This window comes from Ursus arctos, unplaced genomic scaffold (genome assembly GCF_023065955.2).
Source record: "Ursus arctos isolate Adak ecotype North America unplaced genomic scaffold, UrsArc2.0 scaffold_6, whole genome shotgun sequence".
NCBI lineage: Eukaryota > Metazoa > Chordata > Mammalia > Carnivora > Ursidae > Ursus > Ursus arctos.
In genome coordinates this window covers 54013653-54035652 of record NW_026623078.1, presented here as the reverse complement: position 1 = coordinate 54035652, position 22000 = coordinate 54013653, and the positions used below count along the sequence as shown (strand labels likewise).

The following is a 22000-nucleotide window of genomic DNA, read 5'->3' as shown; positions in this document are numbered from 1 at the left end:
GCTCCCCAGAGAACTGGGCACCTTAAACTCGGGGTGGCACCAGGATCCCCTCCGCTTCCCAGACCCCACTCCGCTCAGGAGCATGATTTGCATAATAAAATATCTAATGCCTCAATGACCTAATGTTATCAGAGATACTTTAACAACCTTCAAAAATTGCCTTCAAGGTGGGAAATGCTCTTAGTCCCATTTATTTGCTCATCCCACCAACACTGCTAAGGGCTCAGTATGTGCTAAGCTCTTTAGAGGTGCGTTTGAGGGCTGGGACCCGTAACTGCAAAGCCCTGTTCTTTTCTCTCTTCCACGCTGCCTTGAGGGTTAAAGACAGTGGCCAAGCCTCAGCATCACCTAGGACAGGAATGGACCTCGGCAAAGGGCAGTGGCCGTTCATTTATGTATCGCCCTTGGCTGCTTTGGTACTAAAAACAGTGAAATGGAGTAGCTGCAATGAAGATCACGTGACCCACAAAGCCTAAAATGTTTACCACCTGGCCCTTTACAACAAAGGTTTGCCAGCCTGTGATCTAGGACCCCCTTCTCTGAGAGGTCCATGGGCCAGCAACAGCAGCATCACCTGGGACCTTGTTAGAAATGCAGAATCCTAAACCCCACCCCAGACCTAGGGAATTCCACTCTGCCCAAACCTGCAGGATTTCTGGCCCCTATAGAAGCCCTGGAGTGGGGCCTTTTGCTTACGTTGCCCAAGTGAATCTGATGTATAGCCGCTGGGGAAGCTGACTGAGAAATAAGGAGTATGGTCACTCCCAGGATCTCCCTGCAGGGCTGACACCACATCCTCAAGAAGCCAGGAGAGGTGACCACTGAAGGCTCGCAGCTGACCGTCTCTCTAGGAATTGCCCTCTGTGGAAGGAAGTGGCCCCACCCAAGTTTCCTTCCCCTTGCTGGGGGCAGCCTGCAGCTGATACTTGGCTGGTATAGGGTGAAAACACCTCTCATTACAATATCTGAAGGGCCATCCCTGCTCCAGAGCCCCCAGCAATTCAACTTCTCCCTTAGCCCAGTCCCGCCACCCTCACCCCTCACTCGTGTTGTTCCCTAAAGGTCACCCTAGTAAAAGTCCATTTCAGTCTATTTCCTCACAGGCTGTAAGAGCATATGTCATAACATTAGACATGACATGGCCATAAATAAGAAAATGCAAAACAGAATAAGTGTGCTAGGTGTGAGCTAGAAGGGAACACGTGACTGAGGCAGGCGCACAGGAGGTGTGGGGCTTTCCGAGGTGGTGGTGGGGGCAGGGGGCGCAACAGGGTAAGGTGCTTCAGGCAAAGGGCAAACCCTGAGTCAGGCTAAGCGGAGAGGACCTGCAGACAGCTAGTGGAAGATAAGGCTGAAGAGAAAGCCTTAAATGCCAGGCTAAGACATTTGCATTCAGTTGGCAAAGAAAAACCATGAAAGGCTCTGAGCAGGAGAATAACACGATAATGATCCCAGTTATGCTTCAGGAATATTCACCTGGCAATGGTGTGCAAGATACTGGAGTGGCAGTGACTGAGGGTCAGCGGATACGTCACATGGTGTGCAAGATACTGGAGTGGCAGTGACTGAGGGTCAGCAGATACGTCACAAAGCTGTTGCCAACGTCGAGCTGCAAGGCAGTGAGGGCCAGAGCTAGTGATCAGTTAGGCAGCTGGCATGAAGGAAAGAGCACAGGGCCCAGAATGAAGACAGAGCTCGGTTCCAGAACCCCCTCAGACACTTACAACCTTCAAGCCCTTGCGCAGGTCACCTGGCCTCTCTGACTTCTCCCATCTGTAAAACGGGGATAAATAATTAGGTAATAAATATGCCAGGCCGGGCACATGCTGGGCACGCAGTTAACAGAAGCCACGCTCGGGAGACCGTGGCTATGCTCATCTGTGTTTGCACACTCACCACTTATCACCCCAGCCAAGCAAACCTGAGCCTGGCTGCTCTGAAGACTGTCCCTGAAAAGCGATTCTCGCACGCAGGATTTTAATGAGGCCTCGGTTTCGTGCTTCAACTTGAATCGTCCCCCTTACGAAGGGTGCGCAGGCGACTGCCACTTCCATTGTAGCCGCTGCTGTGCCCTGTTGTTATGACGACCGGTTTCCCAAACAGCCTTGCTATTTTCTTCAAATCCTTTCAGTTTCCTCCTGCCCTCAAGTCCACAAGCCCTAGAGACAATAGCGCGGTGGGCTTTTTAGATTTCCACAGGAAATACTGTCAAGTCTTTAAATTAGCCGATTGGCTGTCTGTTGCTTCTTCAGCAGAAGCCCCCAGCCTGAGCATCAGTGTGACCCCGCACAGCGAGCCTGCACACATGTGCCCACAGAATAGCAGCGGGCACATCAGTTTCCGGCTGGCATTCACTTTGCAGGAAAATGAAGCAGAAAACAAAGGAATGCCCACTGCACATCTCGCGTACACCGCACAGAGTCTGATGTTAAAAGACTATTCCAAAAGATTTAAGTTTAAGCTATTGTGTTATTTCTAAAATTAGTTCAATGTTAGCACATGTAACTTTCCCAACAAATATCAACCTTTATGAATTCACTTAACACACGGTAATACTAAAAACACGATTTATTATTATTATTATCATTGCAAAATCTTAATACCAATAATTATGCTACTCTGGTTTCTAGCAGACCTCCCTCCCCTTGCTTTTCTCTCCCCCTTCTCCTTCCTTTCTTTCCTCCTTCCCTTTCTCCTACTAATCTTCTCTCCCCTCTGACGTAGCCTTAGGATGAAAGGTGTAGTTACCCTGCTGGCAGCCTACCCAATATCTGTTCTCTTTTTTTCTTTGCCAAAAGGACCACAATACTTTAAAGGTTGTGCATACCCAACTAAAAGCCCGATCTCCTAGACTGTCTTGGAGCCCGGGATGGCCATGTAACAAAGGTCTGGCCAATGAGACTCAAGCAAAGCTTCCTGGCCTCTGGGAAAGCTATCATTTTGCAGATAAAAAGGAACAGACTCAGGCAGAATGCGCCTTTCCCCCTTCTTCCTATCTAAAGTAAGATGTGACAACACCTTGCAACTATGACGATGAAATCCACACACCACGGATGGCCAAGTAATAAACTCAGGTCTTTGCTAGCATGCCCGAGCAGCGCAGCTGCCTACCTCCAGACCGTCTGTGAAGTGCAGGCGCTAAACCTCTACTTGCTAAACCATGTTCCCCTGGCTTTTGTTCCTGCCACTAAAAGCAATTCCATTTTTTTTTTTTAAGATTTTATTTATTTATTTGACACAGAGACAGCCAGTGAGAGAGACAGCCAGTGAGAGAGAGACAATCAGGGGGAGTGGGAGAAGAAGAAGCAGGCTCCCAGCAGAGGAGCCTGATGCGGGGCTCGATCCCAGAACGCCAGGATCACGCCCTGAGCCAAAGGCAGACGCTTAACGACTGAGCCACCCAGGCGCTCCACTGAAAGCAATTCCTTACTGATACAAAAGATGAGGAGGGTTCTCTCCATTCAACAAATATTCTTTGAGTGCCTACTCTGTGCTGAGCTCCATGTTGAGTACTTGGGTGACAGTAGTGCACAGAGTATGTTCCGGCAGCCCTTCGCCTCCCGGAGTGAAGGGATAAAGACGTAAGCAGTAAATGAACAAGACAATGACAGCCTGGTGATCAGAAGAAAAAAATAATCAGATGGTAACTAGGGGAGGTTGGTCTCTCTGAGGAGGTGCCATCTGAACTGAGAGCTGAAGGGTGAGGTGGAATCAAGGAGGTAAAGAGTGGGGGGAGGGGCCGCATTCCAGCAGGTGCCCCACAAAAATGGAGGAAGCTGGCTGGAACACTGAGAGACAGAGAAAGAGAGCAGGGTAAGCAAAGCTGGAGAAGCAGCGGGGACTGGGTTATGCAGGGCAAGGAAAGGGGTTGTTGAGTTTTTATCTTACATATAATACATTAGGAAGCCACCAGAGGCTGTTAAGCAAGAGAGGGACAAGACCTGATACATGTTTTAAAAAAATTTTTCTCCCTCTAACATGAAGAATGACTTGTCAAGGGCAAGAACAGAAGCAGGCTATTGCTGAGGTTCAAGTAAAACATGACGGTGGCCTGGGCTCAGGGAGGGCCAATGGAAACACAGAATAGCCTTCATCCTGTGGATGGCACTGCCCGCGATGTCCTCACCTATGGTGACAACGAGGAACAACCTCATCTCAGTCCACTTAGAAACCAAACAGGCAGAGATGAGGATAGGGTAGCTAATATGTTTTTTAAATGCTGAGGTGCCCAGAAGAACATACAACAGGTGATTGGAGGGAAAAATGGGAGAATTCATAGCAAGTCTTTTTTTTTTTTTTTTTTTAGTTTAGTATTCAGAGGGAAAGAACAGCATAGTGTTGGGAGCTATTACATGGCGACTGTCCCAGCATGTTAATAAGGAATTAACAGAATTGCCAAGAAGTGGTAAGAACACCGAGGTTCTCGAGAATGAATTGCTATTGGGTGCAATCACCAACACCCATGACTTGCTCCAGCAACGCCAGGCAGCTCAGAACCAGGGCTGTAAGGAGCACAGGGGAAGAGTACCCCAGGTTTGAGACTGAGCCCAGGGCAAGACTGAAGAGGTGAAGCGAACCTAGGTACAAGAGTGGCAGCCCTAAAAGGCTACACACTTCACATTTGTGAACACATTCATTCTACAACGATTCCTATCCTGAAATGTGGAAACTGAAACCCAGACAAGCTAAGAAACTGGCTCAAGGTCACAAAGCTGGTCAATATCTGCTGTCAAAGTCTAGTTCCCCAACTACTGAACTATGATCTTCGAGTGGAACAAGGAAGATGATGATAAAGAAGAGAGCCCAGGAAGGTCCAGAGACTGGAGGTCATGATGGGTGTGCGAAGCTGGCTCATCGAAGGGGAGGAAGCATATGAAACTATAAGGTGGCAGCAGATCAGGCTGGGTGGTCCCGTGTGTGAGCATGTGTTACAGGCTGGTGCAGAGACCTGGAAGAGATGCTCTGCAAGCTCTGGGTTGGACTTTGGGGCTGAGGGGCTTCTGGCCACGAGCTACCCATGCAGTCTTGCCCAACTGCCCACTAAAATGGCTATGAAGACAAAAAAAGACCAAGACTCACAATCACCCAAAATGAAGACTAACAGACAACCTAATCCCAGACTCTGGGAGAAACTGGCACTATTCATAAAGAAGATGGAGTTATTAAGAAAAATCGAAGGCTTCTGGTTTTGCTTCCTTATATAGACACCACATGGCAAGATGTAGGTAGACACTCTGTACTGTTGCATCTGACACGGAGATCCGGAGCTGGAAGGGAACGGGGTTGTACCCGAACCAGAACACTGGACAGCCAGTCTACGTGACCTCACAGGCATCTGAGGCTCAGACAGAGAGCTGGCCCCTACACACACACACACACACACACACACACACACACACACACACACACAACAGGCTATATTACTACAACCATAAAGTGATCATAAATCCCAGAGACAGCTGGGCAGAGTATAAAATTCAGCCTGAGCCAACTGTGGGGGTTGGCAGGGAGGTGACACGGGGACAAGACTATTGTAAACGGTGGGATCATGATATGCATTTGCCTCGTATGTAATTTACCTGAATTCACTATATTTGCTTAGTATTGAGAAGAAAAAAGGGAGAAAAATCCTTCACTTATCCATGGCCTTCCCCACCCTTCACCTCTTCCTGCGTTCAAACTAGCCTTTGGCTGTCACTACCTCCAAGTACTTTTTTCTCTTGGCCTTTGAGCTTCCAAGATTTTTTTATTTTTTATTTTTTTATTTTTTTTTTAAAGATTTTATTTATTTATTTGACAGAGAGACAGCCAGCGAGAGAGGGAACACAAGCAGGGAGAGTGGGAAAGGAAGAAGCAGGCTCATAGCAGAGGAGCCTGATGTGGGGCTCGATCCCAGAACGCCGGGATCACGCCCTGAGCCGAGGGCAGACGCTTAACCGCTGTGCCACCCAGGCGCCCCTGAGCTTCCAAGATTTTTGAGGAAGTTCTCCTATATCCCCCAAACATATTCCCCACAGAAGAGGCAAGATGTCCCGTAGGCACCTAGATGCAGGACCTGAAGGGTAAACCCGCAAATGCTGACAGAGGCGTTACTTCTTTCTGTGTGCTTCTCTAACACGTCTTAAGTTTCTTAAGCAACACCCTTGCATTTGAAACCAGGAAAAAAAATATTATTCTCCCCAAGACTGTTCATCCTTAAGGAGGCCATCAGGCGCCTGGGATGCAGGTGATTTTTGGAGCCCTCTCTGCAGCCCTGCTCAGGGCGCTCAGCACAGGGAGCGGGCAGCACTAGTAGTACCACTGGGCTGCAGATGTCTGCTCAAGGACTCCTGTCCTCAGCCTTGCAAATGCTGGCAGGACGCTCCCACTCCAAGTATTTTTTCAAAACAGCAAAAGGCAGATGGGGTGGAGGAGGGCACTAAATCCGTGCTAAGCAGTTATGGCATAATGGACACTGCCTTGGATTAGAAACAGGACACCTGACTTCTGATGCAGGCTCTTCCACCTTCTCGGCCGGTGACCTTACTCTATCTCCTAATCTCACTGAACCTCAGTTTCCTCATCTGGCAAATGGGGATCACAACGGTTTAGGAGGTTATTTTAGAGAGTTGGGTAAACTAATGCCCCAAAGAAAAATTCTCACATACATTAGACGCTCAATAAATGCTACTTGAATTGAAAGGACAGGGGACTAGACCCAGTCTCTGAAGAAAGTGTGAGGTTGTGACAATAGAAATCCTCTCGTTATTGCCAAATGTTCGCAGCGCTGGTGCTCCTGAACACACTTGTTGGTTCTCCACGGCCGCTGTAGCAGGGCACCGCAAACTGGTGGCTTAAGCAGCGGAAACTCGCTGTCGCACAGCTCTGAGACCAGGGATCTGAGATCGGGGTGGTTCCTCCAGGGGCTGTGAGGGAGAGTCTGTTTCAGGCCTCTCTCCTGGCTCCTGGGGGCTTGCTGACAGTCTTGGGTGTTCCTTGGCATCACCCTGACCTCTGCCTTCACTTCACGTGGGGTTCTCCCTGTCTGTTTGGGTGTTCAAATTTCCCTTTTTATAAGGACACCAGTCACACTGGATTAGGGCCCACATTAACAGCCTCATTTTAAGCTCTGTGAAGACCCTATCTCCAAAAGGGTCACATTTGGGTATACTGGGGGTTAGGACTCCAACATAGAAATTTGGGGGGCAGACAATTGAGCCCATAACAACAGAGAGATGGAGGTGGTTGGGGGGCAGAGTAGGAGGAGAACATGTAAGGTGAATGTTGGTGGCAGCTAAGGCCAGCTAAGGCGGAAGGTGCTAGATCATAACATGGGCTCAGGATACACCATCCAGCCTCCTTTCCAGATGAAAGCCAAGGAGGTGTTCAGACCAGCCAGAGAATCTCTGTAGGAGTCCTGGCAGAGATGAGATTTTGTAACAGAAGCAAAATGGTCTCCTGAGAGTGGCTAGAGGTGGTGGGCCTACCCAGAAAGGCTCCTGGGATGCAAGGCCAGGTCACTGGCCAGGAACAACAGGCTCAGACATCCAATTGCACTAAAGGACAGAACGGCCTTATCAGCAGGAAGGGGTTGTGGGTGCACAGATCCCAAAGCAAAGGCAGGACCAGTAGGGGTCTAAGCCTGAGAGATTGCAGAGTACAGGACAAGCTAGGAAAAGGCTCCGTGCTGACTGAGAAGGGACTATGTTCCTCTGGGTGGGGCCCAAGTCTGGAACCTTAAAGTCGTCTCTGGTTAGAGTAAGAATAGTTTATCTAGTGTCTAATAAAGACACAGTTCGGTAGACTGATTTCTAAGACAAAATCATCTAAGGTAAGACTCAGAAAAGAGAATGTAAGATAAAACTTCATTGCTTCGCGGGCTCATTTATCCAACTATTCATTTTTACAGGCAGGCACGCAACCGTCAATCAGGCAGCGTCCAAGCCGGCAGAGCTCATGGGCTAACTGGAGAGACAGAGCAACGCAGCATGACCGGTGCCACCACTGGGCTGCACAGAGTCCCTGGAGAGCCTGTAGCAAGATGTACGTCACTCTGCGCAGGTGTGGCCTGGACCATGAGCACACGAGACTTCCTAAACTTTATGAACTGCCTGGGTTTGCTCCCACCTGTTTTTGTAGTGATTTTTGCAAAACAACCCTGGTAACAAAAAGGCTTGTGTTTGGCAAAGGGGGCAGAGAAAAGTGGGGGTGTCTTCTTACTATGCAACTAATCAGGCAGACAAGAACCCAAAAAGGATGAGCAGATGGAACTTCTGAGGAAAGAAAACATTACCTCTGGGGACTCCAGGAGAAAGAAATGGACACAGAGAAGTTTTAGGAGATTTAGTCATTAAAGAAAGATCACTTGAGGTCCTACTACTGGCACAGTGTTAGGCACAGGGATCCAGTGGTGAGCAAAAAGACCCTTTACCTAACTAATACAGATTGTCATGCTTGAGGGGGCAGGCATTCATCGATAAATTATCTGAAAATATAACCATAAGTGTAACAGGTAGATAGAGGAAGCTGGGGGGGGGGAGGAGCCTTATCCATCAGAAAGTCCCAGGTGGGCTTTCTACAGGTACTCCCTCTCAAGGAAGGAAGCAGGATAACCTTCCTTCACCTCCCGCATGGTGACAGCCTTCGGGAACAGTCCTGCTTCCTCTGCCATGCTCCTGCAGGGCTCTGTACACACACACTGCTCCCCGCCCCCCACCCCCCAGCAAAATGAACTACTCAGTCCCCTGTACTCCTCCAGCATCTTTCCGCCAAGCTGTTCCAGGATGGTGCACAGGCTGACCTGAAGTGCCTCCACCTTTGTGTCTGTCTCCACTATATTATTCATTTCTTATGGTTCAAGGAACATATCTTAATCAACTTTGTGCCTAATGTATATTGAATGAATAAGAGCAAATAAATGTCTTTTTTCTTTAGTCTGTCAACAAAAGGAAACAAAGACCTAGAATATTATCTTAATGACGCTATCAAGATGAATCAAGGTCGGCAGATTAAACTGAAACCAACAAGATGCATTTTAATAGGAATAAATACAAAAATCTCAACTTTGGGTGACTGAAATCAATAGTATGACTGCAGGATTCATGAGGGGAAAAAAACCATTCATTTGGCAAACATTTACTGAGTGCCACCTATGTTCCAGTCACTGTTCCAGGTGCTGGACTTATTGCACAGACAATGTCTCTGATGTCAGAGGACTTAACTTTGACTAGAAAAAAAGACCTAAGGGTTTTAACGAATCACAAGTTTAATGTGAGCCATCAAGGTAATACAGCAGCAACAACAGCAGGAAAACAAACAGATCCTACCCTGATTTTTATCTGCACCAGGAGAGGCTCAGTGCCCACATGTTGCCCTGTGCTGCGCAGCTAATACCCAGGAGCTTGGAGTTAACCACAGACCTCTTGAATCAAGAGGGACTTGGACAAACCAAACAGCATATTTGGAATGATCTGGTCAGGACCCCACAAGTCTGAGAATGACTGAAAGATCTGCATGTGTTTGGACTGGAGAACCAATGGTCAGAGGAGATGCAACAGCTCTCTTCAAATATTGAGAGCTGTCTGTACAAGACTTGATTGCAAGGGCATGGAGTTCGCCAGGGACAAATTACAAGGCAGCCGAAAGAGTTTCTCACAAGGTGAACTGCCCCTCTAAGGTATGGGGGGCCTCCTTTCCCAGGGAAGACATACCCCATCCTCAGGGATGCTGCAGAAGAAAACTATGCTATCTGAGATCAGACTGGAATATCAAGAGATCCCTGCAGACTCTGAGTCCTATCAACTGTAAAAGCAAGAATCTATAGTTCATCTCCCATTAGTCAGGCAGGCAGTATTCAGGAGCATGGACTTTGGATTCAGGCAGAGCTGGATCCCAGTACTGAACTGAGAAAAGTTACTCACACACTGCACGCCTCATCCCCTTACTAGTAAGAGAAGGATGGTCGCAGTCCCTACCTCGTCCTGACCATGAGGACAAAGTGAGAGGATTTTCGTTAAGTGCTGCTTTGTACAGTACCTGGCGCTTGGTAAATCATCAATAAACATTAGCTGATGGTAATATTAAGTGTTCTTCATTTTATTTTACATATTTCAATTTATTTAGGTAAACTGTTTTGCTGTGAGTCTCTAATTTTGTAATCTTCCATCCTGCATTTACGAAAGCAATTATTACGGCAATTGAAAACCGTAAAGTAGGACTTCAGAGAAATTTGAAATGTTTTATTCCCTAGAGAAATTAGGAAAATACCTAACAGTACAAGGAGGGATATTTAAGGGTGTAATTTAAGGGACTCACGAGCAAACTGAGGTCAAGCTAGGGTGTTACGTACGGGACAGCTGAGCTGGCTTGGTACGGCAACCTCAGAGACTCCCTTTCTCCTTGAGAGACCCCCATCAGACAACGGAAGTAAAAATCAATCCAGCAAACTGATTTTATGAGGACGAAATCATGTCAGACCAATTTAATTTCCTCCTGTGACAGCGAGACAAGCTGCTGTGACACAGGGAAGCGATGTGCTATCAGATGCTATGGTTTCGGCTGAGTCTTCAATTCCAGCCTACGTCATAGCCAAATCTGAAAACTTACTTGAATTCCGCTGGCTAGTGGAGATGATCTCCAAACACAGGAAGCAGAGGCTCAGGATCTACTTTTTGAGTAAGGAGGAGGCAAGAAACTTTTTCTTTGTTGGACTGGCAGAAAAACATGCCCCCTTCCTGCAGTAAAATGCAGAGTTCATCCAACAAGTATTTATCACACACTGTCCTGTGACGTGCCCTCAATCTGGATTGGACCAAGAAACTGAAGATTTACAAGCAGACCTGCTGAAACGGGACTTTTCAGTAGACATGAGTATGGAGTTGGTTGGGGGGGGATGCATTAGAAGAAATCTAATCTTGGAACTGGGCTGGGTGTTTCAGTGAAACAGGGTACAGTTTTAACTGACTCTACATTTCAGCTCAGGTCTTGATCTCAGGTCTTGAGATGGAGCCCAACTCGGGGCTCTGTGCTGGGCATGGAGCCTGCTTAAGATTTTCTCTCCCCTTCTGTCCCTCCTTATCCCGCCCCAGCCCCTGCTCAGGCGCGCGCTCTCTCTCTCTCTATCTTAAAGAAAAAAAAAGAGAGAGAGAGAGCAGCTGTGGGATGAGAAAGGCACTTTGAAGAATCTAGGTTAAATGGATCCAAGTGGGCAAACTTCAGTAGCAAGGACATCTTCAGGACCACCTGCCTGGCAAGGCTGCCCCATATTGCGCAAGGAACCACAAACGGGCATGCTTGTCCCAGGCCCCACCTGTTGCAGGGACCCAATCTAAAGAAGTGTGATGGGACAGGAGTCAGGATGGCAGACTAAAAAAGAATAAGTACTGGAAATGAAAATTTAGCCATCCCATAATAACCATCTCATACCCACACGTAGGTACACACACATCATATACTTCCAGTTACCAAAGCAACCATTCCTCGAAGCTGTACTTCGTTTTTTTTTTTTCACACTAGATCTTTTCAACCACTTTTCCTTGGAGTGAAGCTCTGGCCTTTGACTCTGCTGAGAAGTACCACACCTCCCTGGGAAATGCTGTTAAATCCCATATTTACCAGGTCCCTTGTGAAGGCTTATGTCGTATCCTCATTTCTGACCCTGAATCGAGCCAACACAATTGGAAACTTGGGGAAAGCACCAACAACACAAAGTAACCACTACGATTACCACGGTGAGTCAGAAACATTAGAGACAAATACACTGCTATGTCCTGTACAATTTTCACTGACAGTTCTTGCTTTTTTTTAAAAAAAGAGACTCACCAAGTTCACGTGAAAAAGGAGCCAGCTTTGGTCCTAAAAGATGGAGAGACTGTTAAGATTAAAACGGCAGCTCTTATGTAGGAAGCATGGATGTAGTATTTCACATTTCTTTCCTTCTTATAATATATGATATCCTTCAAATTAACCTCATTTTCTACCTCAGATTTCATTCAAAAATGCCAACAACATAAAGGGGTCCAGAAAGAGTTAAAATATTTTATGCAAATAATCATCTGGCTTTTGACAACATCCATATACTAAGCAGTGAGGTGTTTTCCTTTTCCACCAACACATTTATGACTAAAGGTCAGTCTGTGGCAACTGACTATTTTCATCTCTACAATTATTACTGTCTGCTTTAAAAAAAAAATTCTAATGTGTGGCTGGACCAGAAAGTTCTTTGCATATCTTTCTGTTAAATTTCTGCTAGAGGGGGAATGGTAAGAGTATGTAATTTACAGCCCTAATCCACATCTCTGCCCTGCCTCATATGAAGCACGGAGGCACCACAGAGTGGGGAGGGAAGTCCTCACTACGGAACACCTGCTGGAGAAGTAAGCTTAAGTGCAGAACTAGTGATGGGGGAGCAGGCGTCCATTGTGTGCCAAACTAGGATTCTGGTTTTCGCAGCCCGAGGGAACTCCTTCCCTGTAGAGAAGGGAAAGCGAGGAGGAAGACTCCACCCAGGCAATCTGGGTCAGGCGCCGTGTCTATAAATCAAGGCAGAGAGTGTCCAGGCGGCGGGTGGATGGAGACGTGGCCGGATTGGATCCACAGGGGCCGGCGCAGGGGTGGCGGGTGGGGGGGGAGCGGGTTACGAAGCGGGACGGAGGTGAAGGCAGGCGGGCCGCGGCACGGGTGGGCAGAGGGCAGGTGTGCGTGCCAGGTGGGCTATCCTCCCAGTGGGTGCATCGGTCCGGGCACTGAGCGAGCACCGGCGGACGCAGGGAGCTGGGTTCCCCGCGGCTCTGGGGGTTGGCTCAGCCTCTGTAAGGGTCTCACGCTGACCCCACTCCAGGGGCCTGGGTTTGTCGGTCTGTCAGCAGGAAGGTCCTGTGGGTCTGTCTTCCTCACCGCCCCCCACACGGAAATCTCCGGCTGCCCCTGGCGCCCCGCATCCCTCCCGCTTCTCTCTCGGCTCCGGCCTCCCGGCGCCTGGGGTCCGCGGAGCTGCCTTACTCACCCGCGTGCAGGCCGCCCGCCTCGGGGCCGCTCTCGGCGGCCGCGGCGCTGGGCGGTGCGTCCGAGTCGGTGTAGGTGAGCCAGGTGGACTCCGTCTCCCGGGTCCAGCTCTCATAGTAGCGGGGCTCGATGGCATCGGCCCGGCTCCCGCCACAGCCCATCCTCCCGTGCTGCGGGCGCACTCGGCGGCCCCTCGGCTCGCGGCTGTGGAGGCGGCGGCGGCTCAGCCCCGGCGGCGCAGCCCAGGCCGGCGACAAGGAGGAGGCGGCGGCATCGCGTCCCCGCCCGCCCGCGCTACAGCCAGGCGCCCAGCTCCTGCCGCGCCCGCCGCCCCCCACCCCTCCTCCCCCCCTCCAAGGCCCTCCCTTCCCCCCTTCCTCTCCCCTCCCCCTCGTCCCCCGCTTCCCCCCCGCCCCACGCCTCCCTTGGAGCACCGGAGCTGGTCGGGGGCTCAGGAGCAGAGGTCAGAGACTGAGAGGAACGCGCGGGTCTCACAAGGGGTTCGTCCCACCGGCTGGGGTTAAGCTCCCAGGGTCCTGTGCATCCATCAGTCCACACACTCCCCCGTTCATCCATTCATCTATTCACCCATTCATGCATGCATCCTTCTTTCCCACTTTCCTTCTCTCCTTCCTCCTCCCTTTCTTCTTTCCTTCCTCCTTTTTTCCTTTCCTTCCTCCTTTCCTTCCTTCCATTCATCTATCCTGGTGAGAACTGAAGTGCTTAGGAAGGGATACCAAGCGTTCTGGCCACTTGCTTCAAAAGCAGTAGAGCTGAGGACAAGCCCCCCAAAAAATGGGCAGAAAGTAATGCCACAAAGAATTAAGGAACAGTCAGAGCCCTTTTCTGGTCTTAGCTGGTTTGGAGAGCAGGGAGTAGGGCCTATGATTTCTGAAGGAGTTGGGCTAGACTCTATCACTATCACGTTTCCAGTTCTGTAACTCTGAGCTTTGTTTTCAAGGAAACAAAAGAAGACCAGGAACTTTGAGCATCCAGGACACCCTCTCTGGATGAGGCTGGGAGGCATGGCTGGCTTCCCTCCAAGCCCACCTGCAGCTTTGACATTCCTGTGTCCACCGCCCCGCTGTCAGCCCTTCATTCATTCCCTGTTGAACACTCAGCAACTTGTTGCAGACTAGAGCTCAGACCTGGGTGGGCCAATGAATTTACCTGTTCCAGGGAAGCCAGAACAGCTGGTAAAAGAAGGAAACTGCCATTAAAGGAGAGGGCTGGAAAAGGGAAGAACTGGAAGAATAAATCCTCTATGACCCAGCTCTGTCAGAACAGAACATGATGCTGAATGATTGTCTTCATTCATTCAATATATATTTACACAATACCTACTATGGCAAAACACTGCTAGTATATATATACTACCCATTTAATACATTGCGTATATTACCCATTGTATATAGACTGTAGTGCGTACTGTTTAATACATCTTATAAAGTATATAGAATAAAGATACAGTATTCGTTATATCCTACATACTGTATAGAATGCAGACTACATTGTCTATAACACGAAGCATCTAGTAAATAGACCAAGTCTAGGGCATTGCCTTCAGTCAGTGTTCATCAAATATTTTCTTAACGAATGAATGACAAGAGGCAATATGGGGATGTGGTTAAGAGCACAGATCTAGGGCCCAACTCTCTGAGTTTGGAGCTTGGTTCTGCCACTTACCAACTGGATGGCCCTGGGCAAGTTTCCTAACCTCTCCGTGCCTCAGTTTCCTCATCTGTGAATGGGGATAATAAATTGTCTAAGTATGTGTAAAGTGCTTGGGAGAGTTCCTGGCACATAGAAAGCACTCAAACAATGTTAGCTATCATGCACATTTGGGGCAAGAAGCAAAAATGTCATCTGTCCCTTAAGGAGGAAATCACTGAAATGATATATTTTCCCATGGGATAATGTCTGTGAATTTCTTAGCACACAGCAGGAGTTTGGTAAGTGGTATTTCTTCTTTTCCCTCACTGTCTTTTCCTTCCTTTATGATGTTACTAGCAACCTTCCTGCAAATTTCTTACTACCATTCCTACATAATCATCATCGATAGAGCAACATTCTATTTTTTCATGGAATCTCTTCTGCTGTTATATAATACCACAAATTCAGAGAATTTTTAAACCTAGAAAAAGTTAGAGATCAGCTGATCCAGTCCTTTGATTTTACCAACTAGGCAATCAGAGGCCAGAGAGGTTTGTGGTATCACCCAAAATCACAAAGTAAAGTGTGATGTCTAGCAGAACTGAAGTTTCAATCAGTGTGCTTGAGGCCCTTGACTGCTGGCTCCGTACTCTTTTAATTATAACTCTTAAGTTGGTACTAAATTTTCCCCCAAAACTTTAGGAACAAATGTAATAAATTAAATGTAAATATGTAAAGTGTAATAAATTATCTTAACCTATCTGTTCTGAATCTATAACTCAACTGGCATGAATTGGTCACCTTTTCCCATCAAGTTTAGAAGCAACCACAGGAATGTTCAGTGGGTTAAGTGTCCAACTCTTGACCTCAGCTCAGGTCTTGATCTCAGGGTTGTGAGTTCAAGCCCTGCTTTGGGCTCCATGCATGGAGCCTACATACATACATACATATATACATACATACGTAAAATAAAAGCAACAAAAAATAATTATCTTAAAGGAAGAAGAGTTGCAACAAGGAATTGAAACCCTCAGCCAAAGCCATCCAGAGAAATGAAGCAGATTATGCCTTTAAACCATCAAGGAAATTCAAATCAAAACCACACTGAGATACCACCTTACGCCAGTTAGAATGGCAAAAATAGACAAGGCAAGAAACAACAATTGTTGGAGAGGATGTGGAGAAAGGGGATCCCTCCTACATTGTTGGTGGGAATGCAAGTTGGTACAGCCACTCTGGAAAACAGTGTGGAGGTCCCTTAAAAAGTTAAAAATTGAGCTACCCTATGATCCAGCCATTGCACTACTGGGTATTTACCCCAAAGATACAGACGTAGTGAAGAGAAGGGCCATATGCACCCCAATGTTCATAGCAGCAATGTCCACAATAGCTAAATCGTGGAAGGAGCCGAGATGCCCTTCAACAGATGACTGGATTAAGAAGTTGTGGTCCATATATACAATGGAATATTACTCAGCTATCAGAAAGAACGAGTTCTCAACATTTGCTACAACATGGACAGCACTGGAGGAGATAATGCTAAGTGAAATAAGTCAAGCAGAGAAAGACAACTATCATATGATTTCTCTCATCTATGGAACATAAGAACTAGGATGATCAGTAGGGGAAGAAAGGGATAAAGAAAGGGGGGGGTAATCAGAAGGGGGAATGAAACGTGAGAGACTATGGACTATGAGAAACAAACTGAGGACTTCAGAGGGGAGGGGGGTGGGGGAATGGGATAGACCGGTGATGGGTAGTAAGGAGGGCACGTATTGCATGGTGCACTGGCTGTTATACACAACTAATGAATCATCGAGCCTTACATCGGAAACCGGGGATGTACTGTATGGTGACTAACATAATATAATAAAAAATCATTAAAAAAAAAAAAAAGATTATGCCTTTAAAAACTTGCTGAATGGTATTTGTAACATGATGGGATTCTCAGAATAAAGTATGTGTGGCTTTAAGAGCCCTTGTGGTGGGGATCACCCCTGGCTTGTTTCTATGGAAACTGGAGCAGAGGGCTTTAGGGACCAAAGCCCTTCCACCTCCAGATCTTATTTATGTGGCCTAGCATCACAGAGCTCTGCCCAACTGTCGCCAGCTGTAGAAAGGAGACCTTCACTGAGACAGTCGCAGTCCAGGACAGAACAGAAGCTCTGCAGGACCCTCAACCTCCCTCAGGATCCGTCATCTGAACAAAGAACACAGACGCATTCACTGTCTTATAAGTTTTGAATTTTCCAAACGAAAAAGTAACACAAATGAGGAACTACAGCAGGAGTAATTCTGATCAGCAGGATGCAGACCCTGGGTAAATCTCTCTAGTCCTGAATGCCAGACTTCACAAGCATCCCACGACTCCAAATTCAGTGAGCAGACCAGAACTGCAGCCGCATGCCCTCTGTCTGGAGGACTCTCAGGTGGTTTCCACTGAGCATCCCTCCTGTTCCCCAGTCATGACTAGCGGACACATCCTCATGGATATCCAAGTGTCATTTTGTTGTAAAGAAAAGAGTGCCATGTGAGCGCCCCAATGCACAAATCTAATTGCATTCCTCACATTTGGGTAAAAAAAAAAAAAAAAAGTCAGCAAGTGTTGCATGAGCCCATTTCCTCCTCTCTCACCTTTAAAGAATGACTCCATCCCTGGGGAGATGTGTGGCACTGGAGTTCAGGTGATGCGGGATGAACACGACAACTGGAGTAAAAACAAAAGAGAGAAACTGAAACATTAAAACAGCAAGAAGATAAATGCATTTTGGACTTGGTGTAAGAAGTTAGAAAGGGTGAAAGAGGAAACTTGGGGAAAAAAAGAAATAAGTAATTACATGTTACCCTAAAACACGGATATAGGAAATTAAATTTAAATGTGAAACTAAACACTCTAAATTCTCCCCCATGAATCTTTAAATCAAATAAGTCTCAGGAGAAGAGAGGTCAGCTCCTCTGGGTTAGTTCTAAAGAGATTCAGCAAATTCCTTCAACGTCTTCAGAAGTTATCTCGGCGCCTGGGTCAATGTCCTGTGGCACTCTGTTACAGCCCAGAGGAAAACCCAGGACAAAGCAGTTGCCAGTGTTTCCAAGTTTCCGATTTCAGTATATTTCCTTTCTGTGTAGGACTAGCTCATTGATAAAGTGTAATGAATAACCGATTTGTTCCTTCAACGGGGAGAATGAGCCACATTCTCCTGGAAACGGCCCGGAGAGGAGAATCGGATGATGATGTGGATGTGTGATGTTTTAAAATGATAGGACTTCAAATTGTAGACTGTAACAGAAGAAAAGGGGACTGAATTAGAGGTGAGAAGAGATCCAGAGAGCCCTAGTCCCACAGGGCTAATTCCAGAGACAATCCTCAAAGCCCAGAGGAGGTTTTGATAAAGCGTCCACAGAGCACGACGACGTAGCACTACATACTCCTAGGGCCTCGAGCGCCCTCATTACTGTGTCCCCGAGCATCACACGTGGTGGATTCAGTGTCGTCTCTGTACTTCCTCTTCACCTGAAACAAGGACAGGTTGAATCATTTGCCAAAGGTTACTCTAAATGTCAGGAAGAGGAACATTAGAGCCTAGATCTTTCAGTCCATCCAGGGAGGCTTACTTCTCTTTAGAGCAAAGAAAGGGCATGTTGTAACTTCTTCCCGAGTTTGGAGAAGGAGCATTTTCTATGGCTTTGCAAGCTGCTGTCTTTATTAAGTGCAGTGTTTATTAAGAACAACAGTCATTCCGTGCATCAGCTCTCTCTGATCGAAACTTCACGTCGAACCCAGGGAGATCCTGACAGCATGTGAAACGAAAAAGAGGCAGCAGGCACTTGTCAGAATATAATCTAATGAAGGGAGAGGAAGTGAAGGAGGTGGAATAGATTCTGTCTGCTGCTGCTGGCAGGGGACTGCGAGTTTACAATGCCAGGAGTCCAGGAGTTCAGGGTTCGGGTTTTTAAGGCAAAGCTCGAGGACAGGAACAGAACGTTCTCCTCACCTCTGACCACGGCCTGGAGCATGTAGGCAATGTGTGGCGTGGGGCTCTTGACCTTTCTCAGAAATGTTCATGTTGCCCAGAGTAGGCCAGATCATTGAGACTCTTTCTCTGAAAGAAAGCACATACAATGTTTTGTTTGCTGTTTGCTTACCTGTAGGACACTTTAACCTGGACCTCCAATCAGTAAAGGGATGTGCTGTATCTTATTCATTTCCCTTTGCAAAGAGTTGCTTGCCTGACTGAGGCAGAGCAAATAAAAATGAGTCCCAGGCAAGTGAACACATACAAATTACTTTTTGTAGTTATTATATTGTTCCTTAGGGTGCGACAGCTGTTAACTGTACTTATATATAACGTTAGAACACAGCATGACAAAGCCCAGGGGAACAGATGGTGACTTTCGTTCATCTTCCCCAGATGAGGGGGAAAAGGACCACAGTCAGTCAGTCTGTCGACGCCATCTTGGTTGTTGCTATTGGGATTGACTGCCTTCATCAGAGAAGGTATAGATGGAAGAGACAGGGGTGAGATGCAGGGAAGTCAGGCCATCTCACAATCCTGTCCCTGTAAAATTAACATGGAGAGGAGGTTCAGTTTGCTTTCTGCTAGTCTTTGGTCAACAGAAAAGTAATCGCCTTATCCTAAATGAAAAACATGACATCCTGATTATAGTAAAGAGAGGGAAAGAAAAACATGAGCAAGGCAGACACCAGGTCTCTCATTTGTAATAACCCAGCGAAAATACGGTCTCCTGAGAGAGCTGGACGCCCGGGAGCAGGTGGGGGAGCAGATGAGGCAGCCTGGCAGGCACTTTGAAGACAGAAGTCATCCATCGGCATGAAGCTCCCAATACACTGCCCAGGAGAGCGGGTCGATCTGACTCTGCCTGCATTTCAGGGTCATTAAAGCAAGGATTTAGAATGCTTTCTGCATTTTCCCCCCTCGAACGAACCTGTGTTCCAATTCTGACTCCAATGCTTACTCACGTGAGGCCAGGGGCACTGTTCTGCGCCTCGCTCTCATCTATGAAAGGGACATAAGCACAGTACCTGCCTCACAGTGTCGCTGAGAAGAGGGGACAGTGAACACAAGTCCTAACACATGGCAAGTGTTCAACAGAGGCTACAGCTATTGTTTTAATCCTCAAAACTGTTTCATTCTCATCACTGTTATTCCTTGACTGACTGGGATGGCCAGGTCTTCTTTCTGTGCTACTTCTGACATCGCAGGGCTGACCTTACATGTTCTCCTTCAATGTCCTTAAAGCCCTGGCCTCCTCAGAGCAAAACAGAGTGGGAACAAGCTAAGGGAACCCCAGGGGGGCCCCGAATGTATGGAGGCACCTCTCCCTTCATGTCTCCACCTCTGGCCGGAGGCAGAGCTCATAGGCAGGACTAGCTCTCGGCATAGATGCAGCTGCATTTTGTACCCAGAGGTAACCCTGGAAACCAACTGGGGACTCTGGAGGGTGACCATCCCTGCAAGGACGCCCTTTCCGATAAACAGCGTATCAGATGGACCTCTGGTGCACACCGACAGGCTTCCCAGACTGGAGCACGTACACTCAGGGGGGAGGCAGTGATCCTTTACCCAGCTCCTATAACTAATTCTAGCTAACATTTATGGAGCGCTTAAATGTCCCAGTCCCTCTATAATAGGCACTTTGCATATGGATTAGCTCATTTAATCCTCACAGCAACGCTAGGAGGTAGGTGCTATTAAAAGCCCCATTTTTGGGGCTCCTGGGTGGCACAGTGGTTAAGTGTCTGCCTTCGGCTCAGGGCGTGATCCCGGCGTTATGGGATCGAGCCCCACATCAGGCTCCTCTGCTGTGAGCCTGCTTCTTCCTCTCCCACTCCCCCTGCTTGTGTTCCCTCTCTCACTGGCTGTCTCTATCTCTGTCGAATAAATAAAATCTTTAAAAAAAAAAAGCCCCATTTTTATAACAAGACACTGAGACTTACAGAGGTTAAATGACTTGTCCAACGTCAACCATAATACCAAAGCCAAGACTTAAATGCAGGCCTAGGCGACACCGAAGTGCACCCATTGATCACCCTGCCCAGTCTTCTATGTGAGAGCTGTTCAGATGCGACTGGCTCCCTGAAAACATCTAAGGAGAGGTCATCTCCAAGGGCAACCCCTTTTGGAAAAGCTACATGTGTTCCTACTAGTCACAAGAGGAACAATGAAGATTATTAGGGCCTTGGGAGAAATTTTCCAGGTCCAAGCAGTGTCTATGCTGTTAGTAATCCTATTCGGAATTGACAAAAATAGAGCAGTTACTGGAAATAGGGTGAAAAATACTTCACAGTTTAGAACTCCCTTGTAAACAGTCATGTGACCAAATCCAGGAACAAGCCATGAATACGAGAACAATGATTTGATTTCTCTGTTGATTATCTATATTGCATAGGGTGTTTATCCTGGCAGCTCTGGGGGAAACAAGCTAGTAAAAATTACATGTGGGCTGGTAGAATGTTTTGATTATCTGCACTGTTGATTTTACCTCCTGATAGATTCCTTCATGAGATTGAATGAACTGATGTGCATCAAGTTCTCGGCTAACAGCCAGCAACTCACTTTGGAATTTCAGGGACCTGCTGCCATCACGGGTCAGAAAGCAGGCTGTTTCATGCTTATCAAAGCATCTCAAATAAGAATAGAATTAGGATTGTGGGGAAAAGAAAAAAGAGAGAAAAGGCACTTTCCTGAATAAGCCCTATACAGGAAGAAGAGTATATCTCTTTTGGTCCCTCAAAAATGTACAGAGACATTTTAGGGGGAAGGTGTAGGGTGGGGGATGATTAGAGAATTAAAGAAAATAAGTGGTCATGGTGAGGAACAAGTTAAAGCTAAATTTCTAAATCTCTCTGGACAAAGCTCGGGGGAGCTCGACTTACTTCAGAAACCGAAAGCCTCCTGGGAAGAAGATTTGGGGAAAGCAAGCTTGCTCAGAAAGCAAGGTCTTAGGGGCACCTGGGTGGCTCAGTCGGTTAAGCGTCTGCCTTCGGCTCAGAGCCTGCTTCTCCCTCTGCCTGTTGCTCCCCTTGCATGTCCATTCTCTCTCTCTCTCTGACAAATAAAATCTTAAAAAACCAAAAAACAAAAGCACAGTCTTAGCGGTCAGAAAGAAGGAAGGTGCTGAGTGCAGCCTCACGGTGGTTATTCAGATTGACCTCCTGCGCCATGCGTGTCCCCAGGCTTCTGAACTCTCTTCCTCTATGAACTTGAGCCCAAAGCCTGTAGAAAGGAGGCGGCTGGAAGCAAAACGAGAAAATAGTTCCACTCAAAGCTGTCTGTGGTGGTTCCCAGGGGTGGGGGGCAGAGAGTAGGCGAAATGGGTGAAGGTGGTCAAAAGGTAGAACTTCCGG

The 22000-nt window shown here is 47.4% G+C and overlaps 1 protein-coding gene across 1 annotated transcript in view; it reads right to left on the bottom strand.

Annotated features, from left to right (window-relative positions):
• Positions 1 to 13193, bottom strand: part of BAALC (BAALC binder of MAP3K1 and KLF4) — a 74206-nt gene extending 61013 nt beyond the window's left edge. The window contains exon 1 of the mRNA XM_057308076.1: positions 12983 to 13193. Within this exon, the coding sequence (XP_057164059.1) occupies positions 12983 to 13142 (160 nt within the window). The 5' untranslated portion in view covers positions 13143 to 13193. The remainder of the gene's footprint in view (positions 1 to 12982) is intronic.
• Positions 13194 to 22000: the final 8807 nt, after the last annotated feature.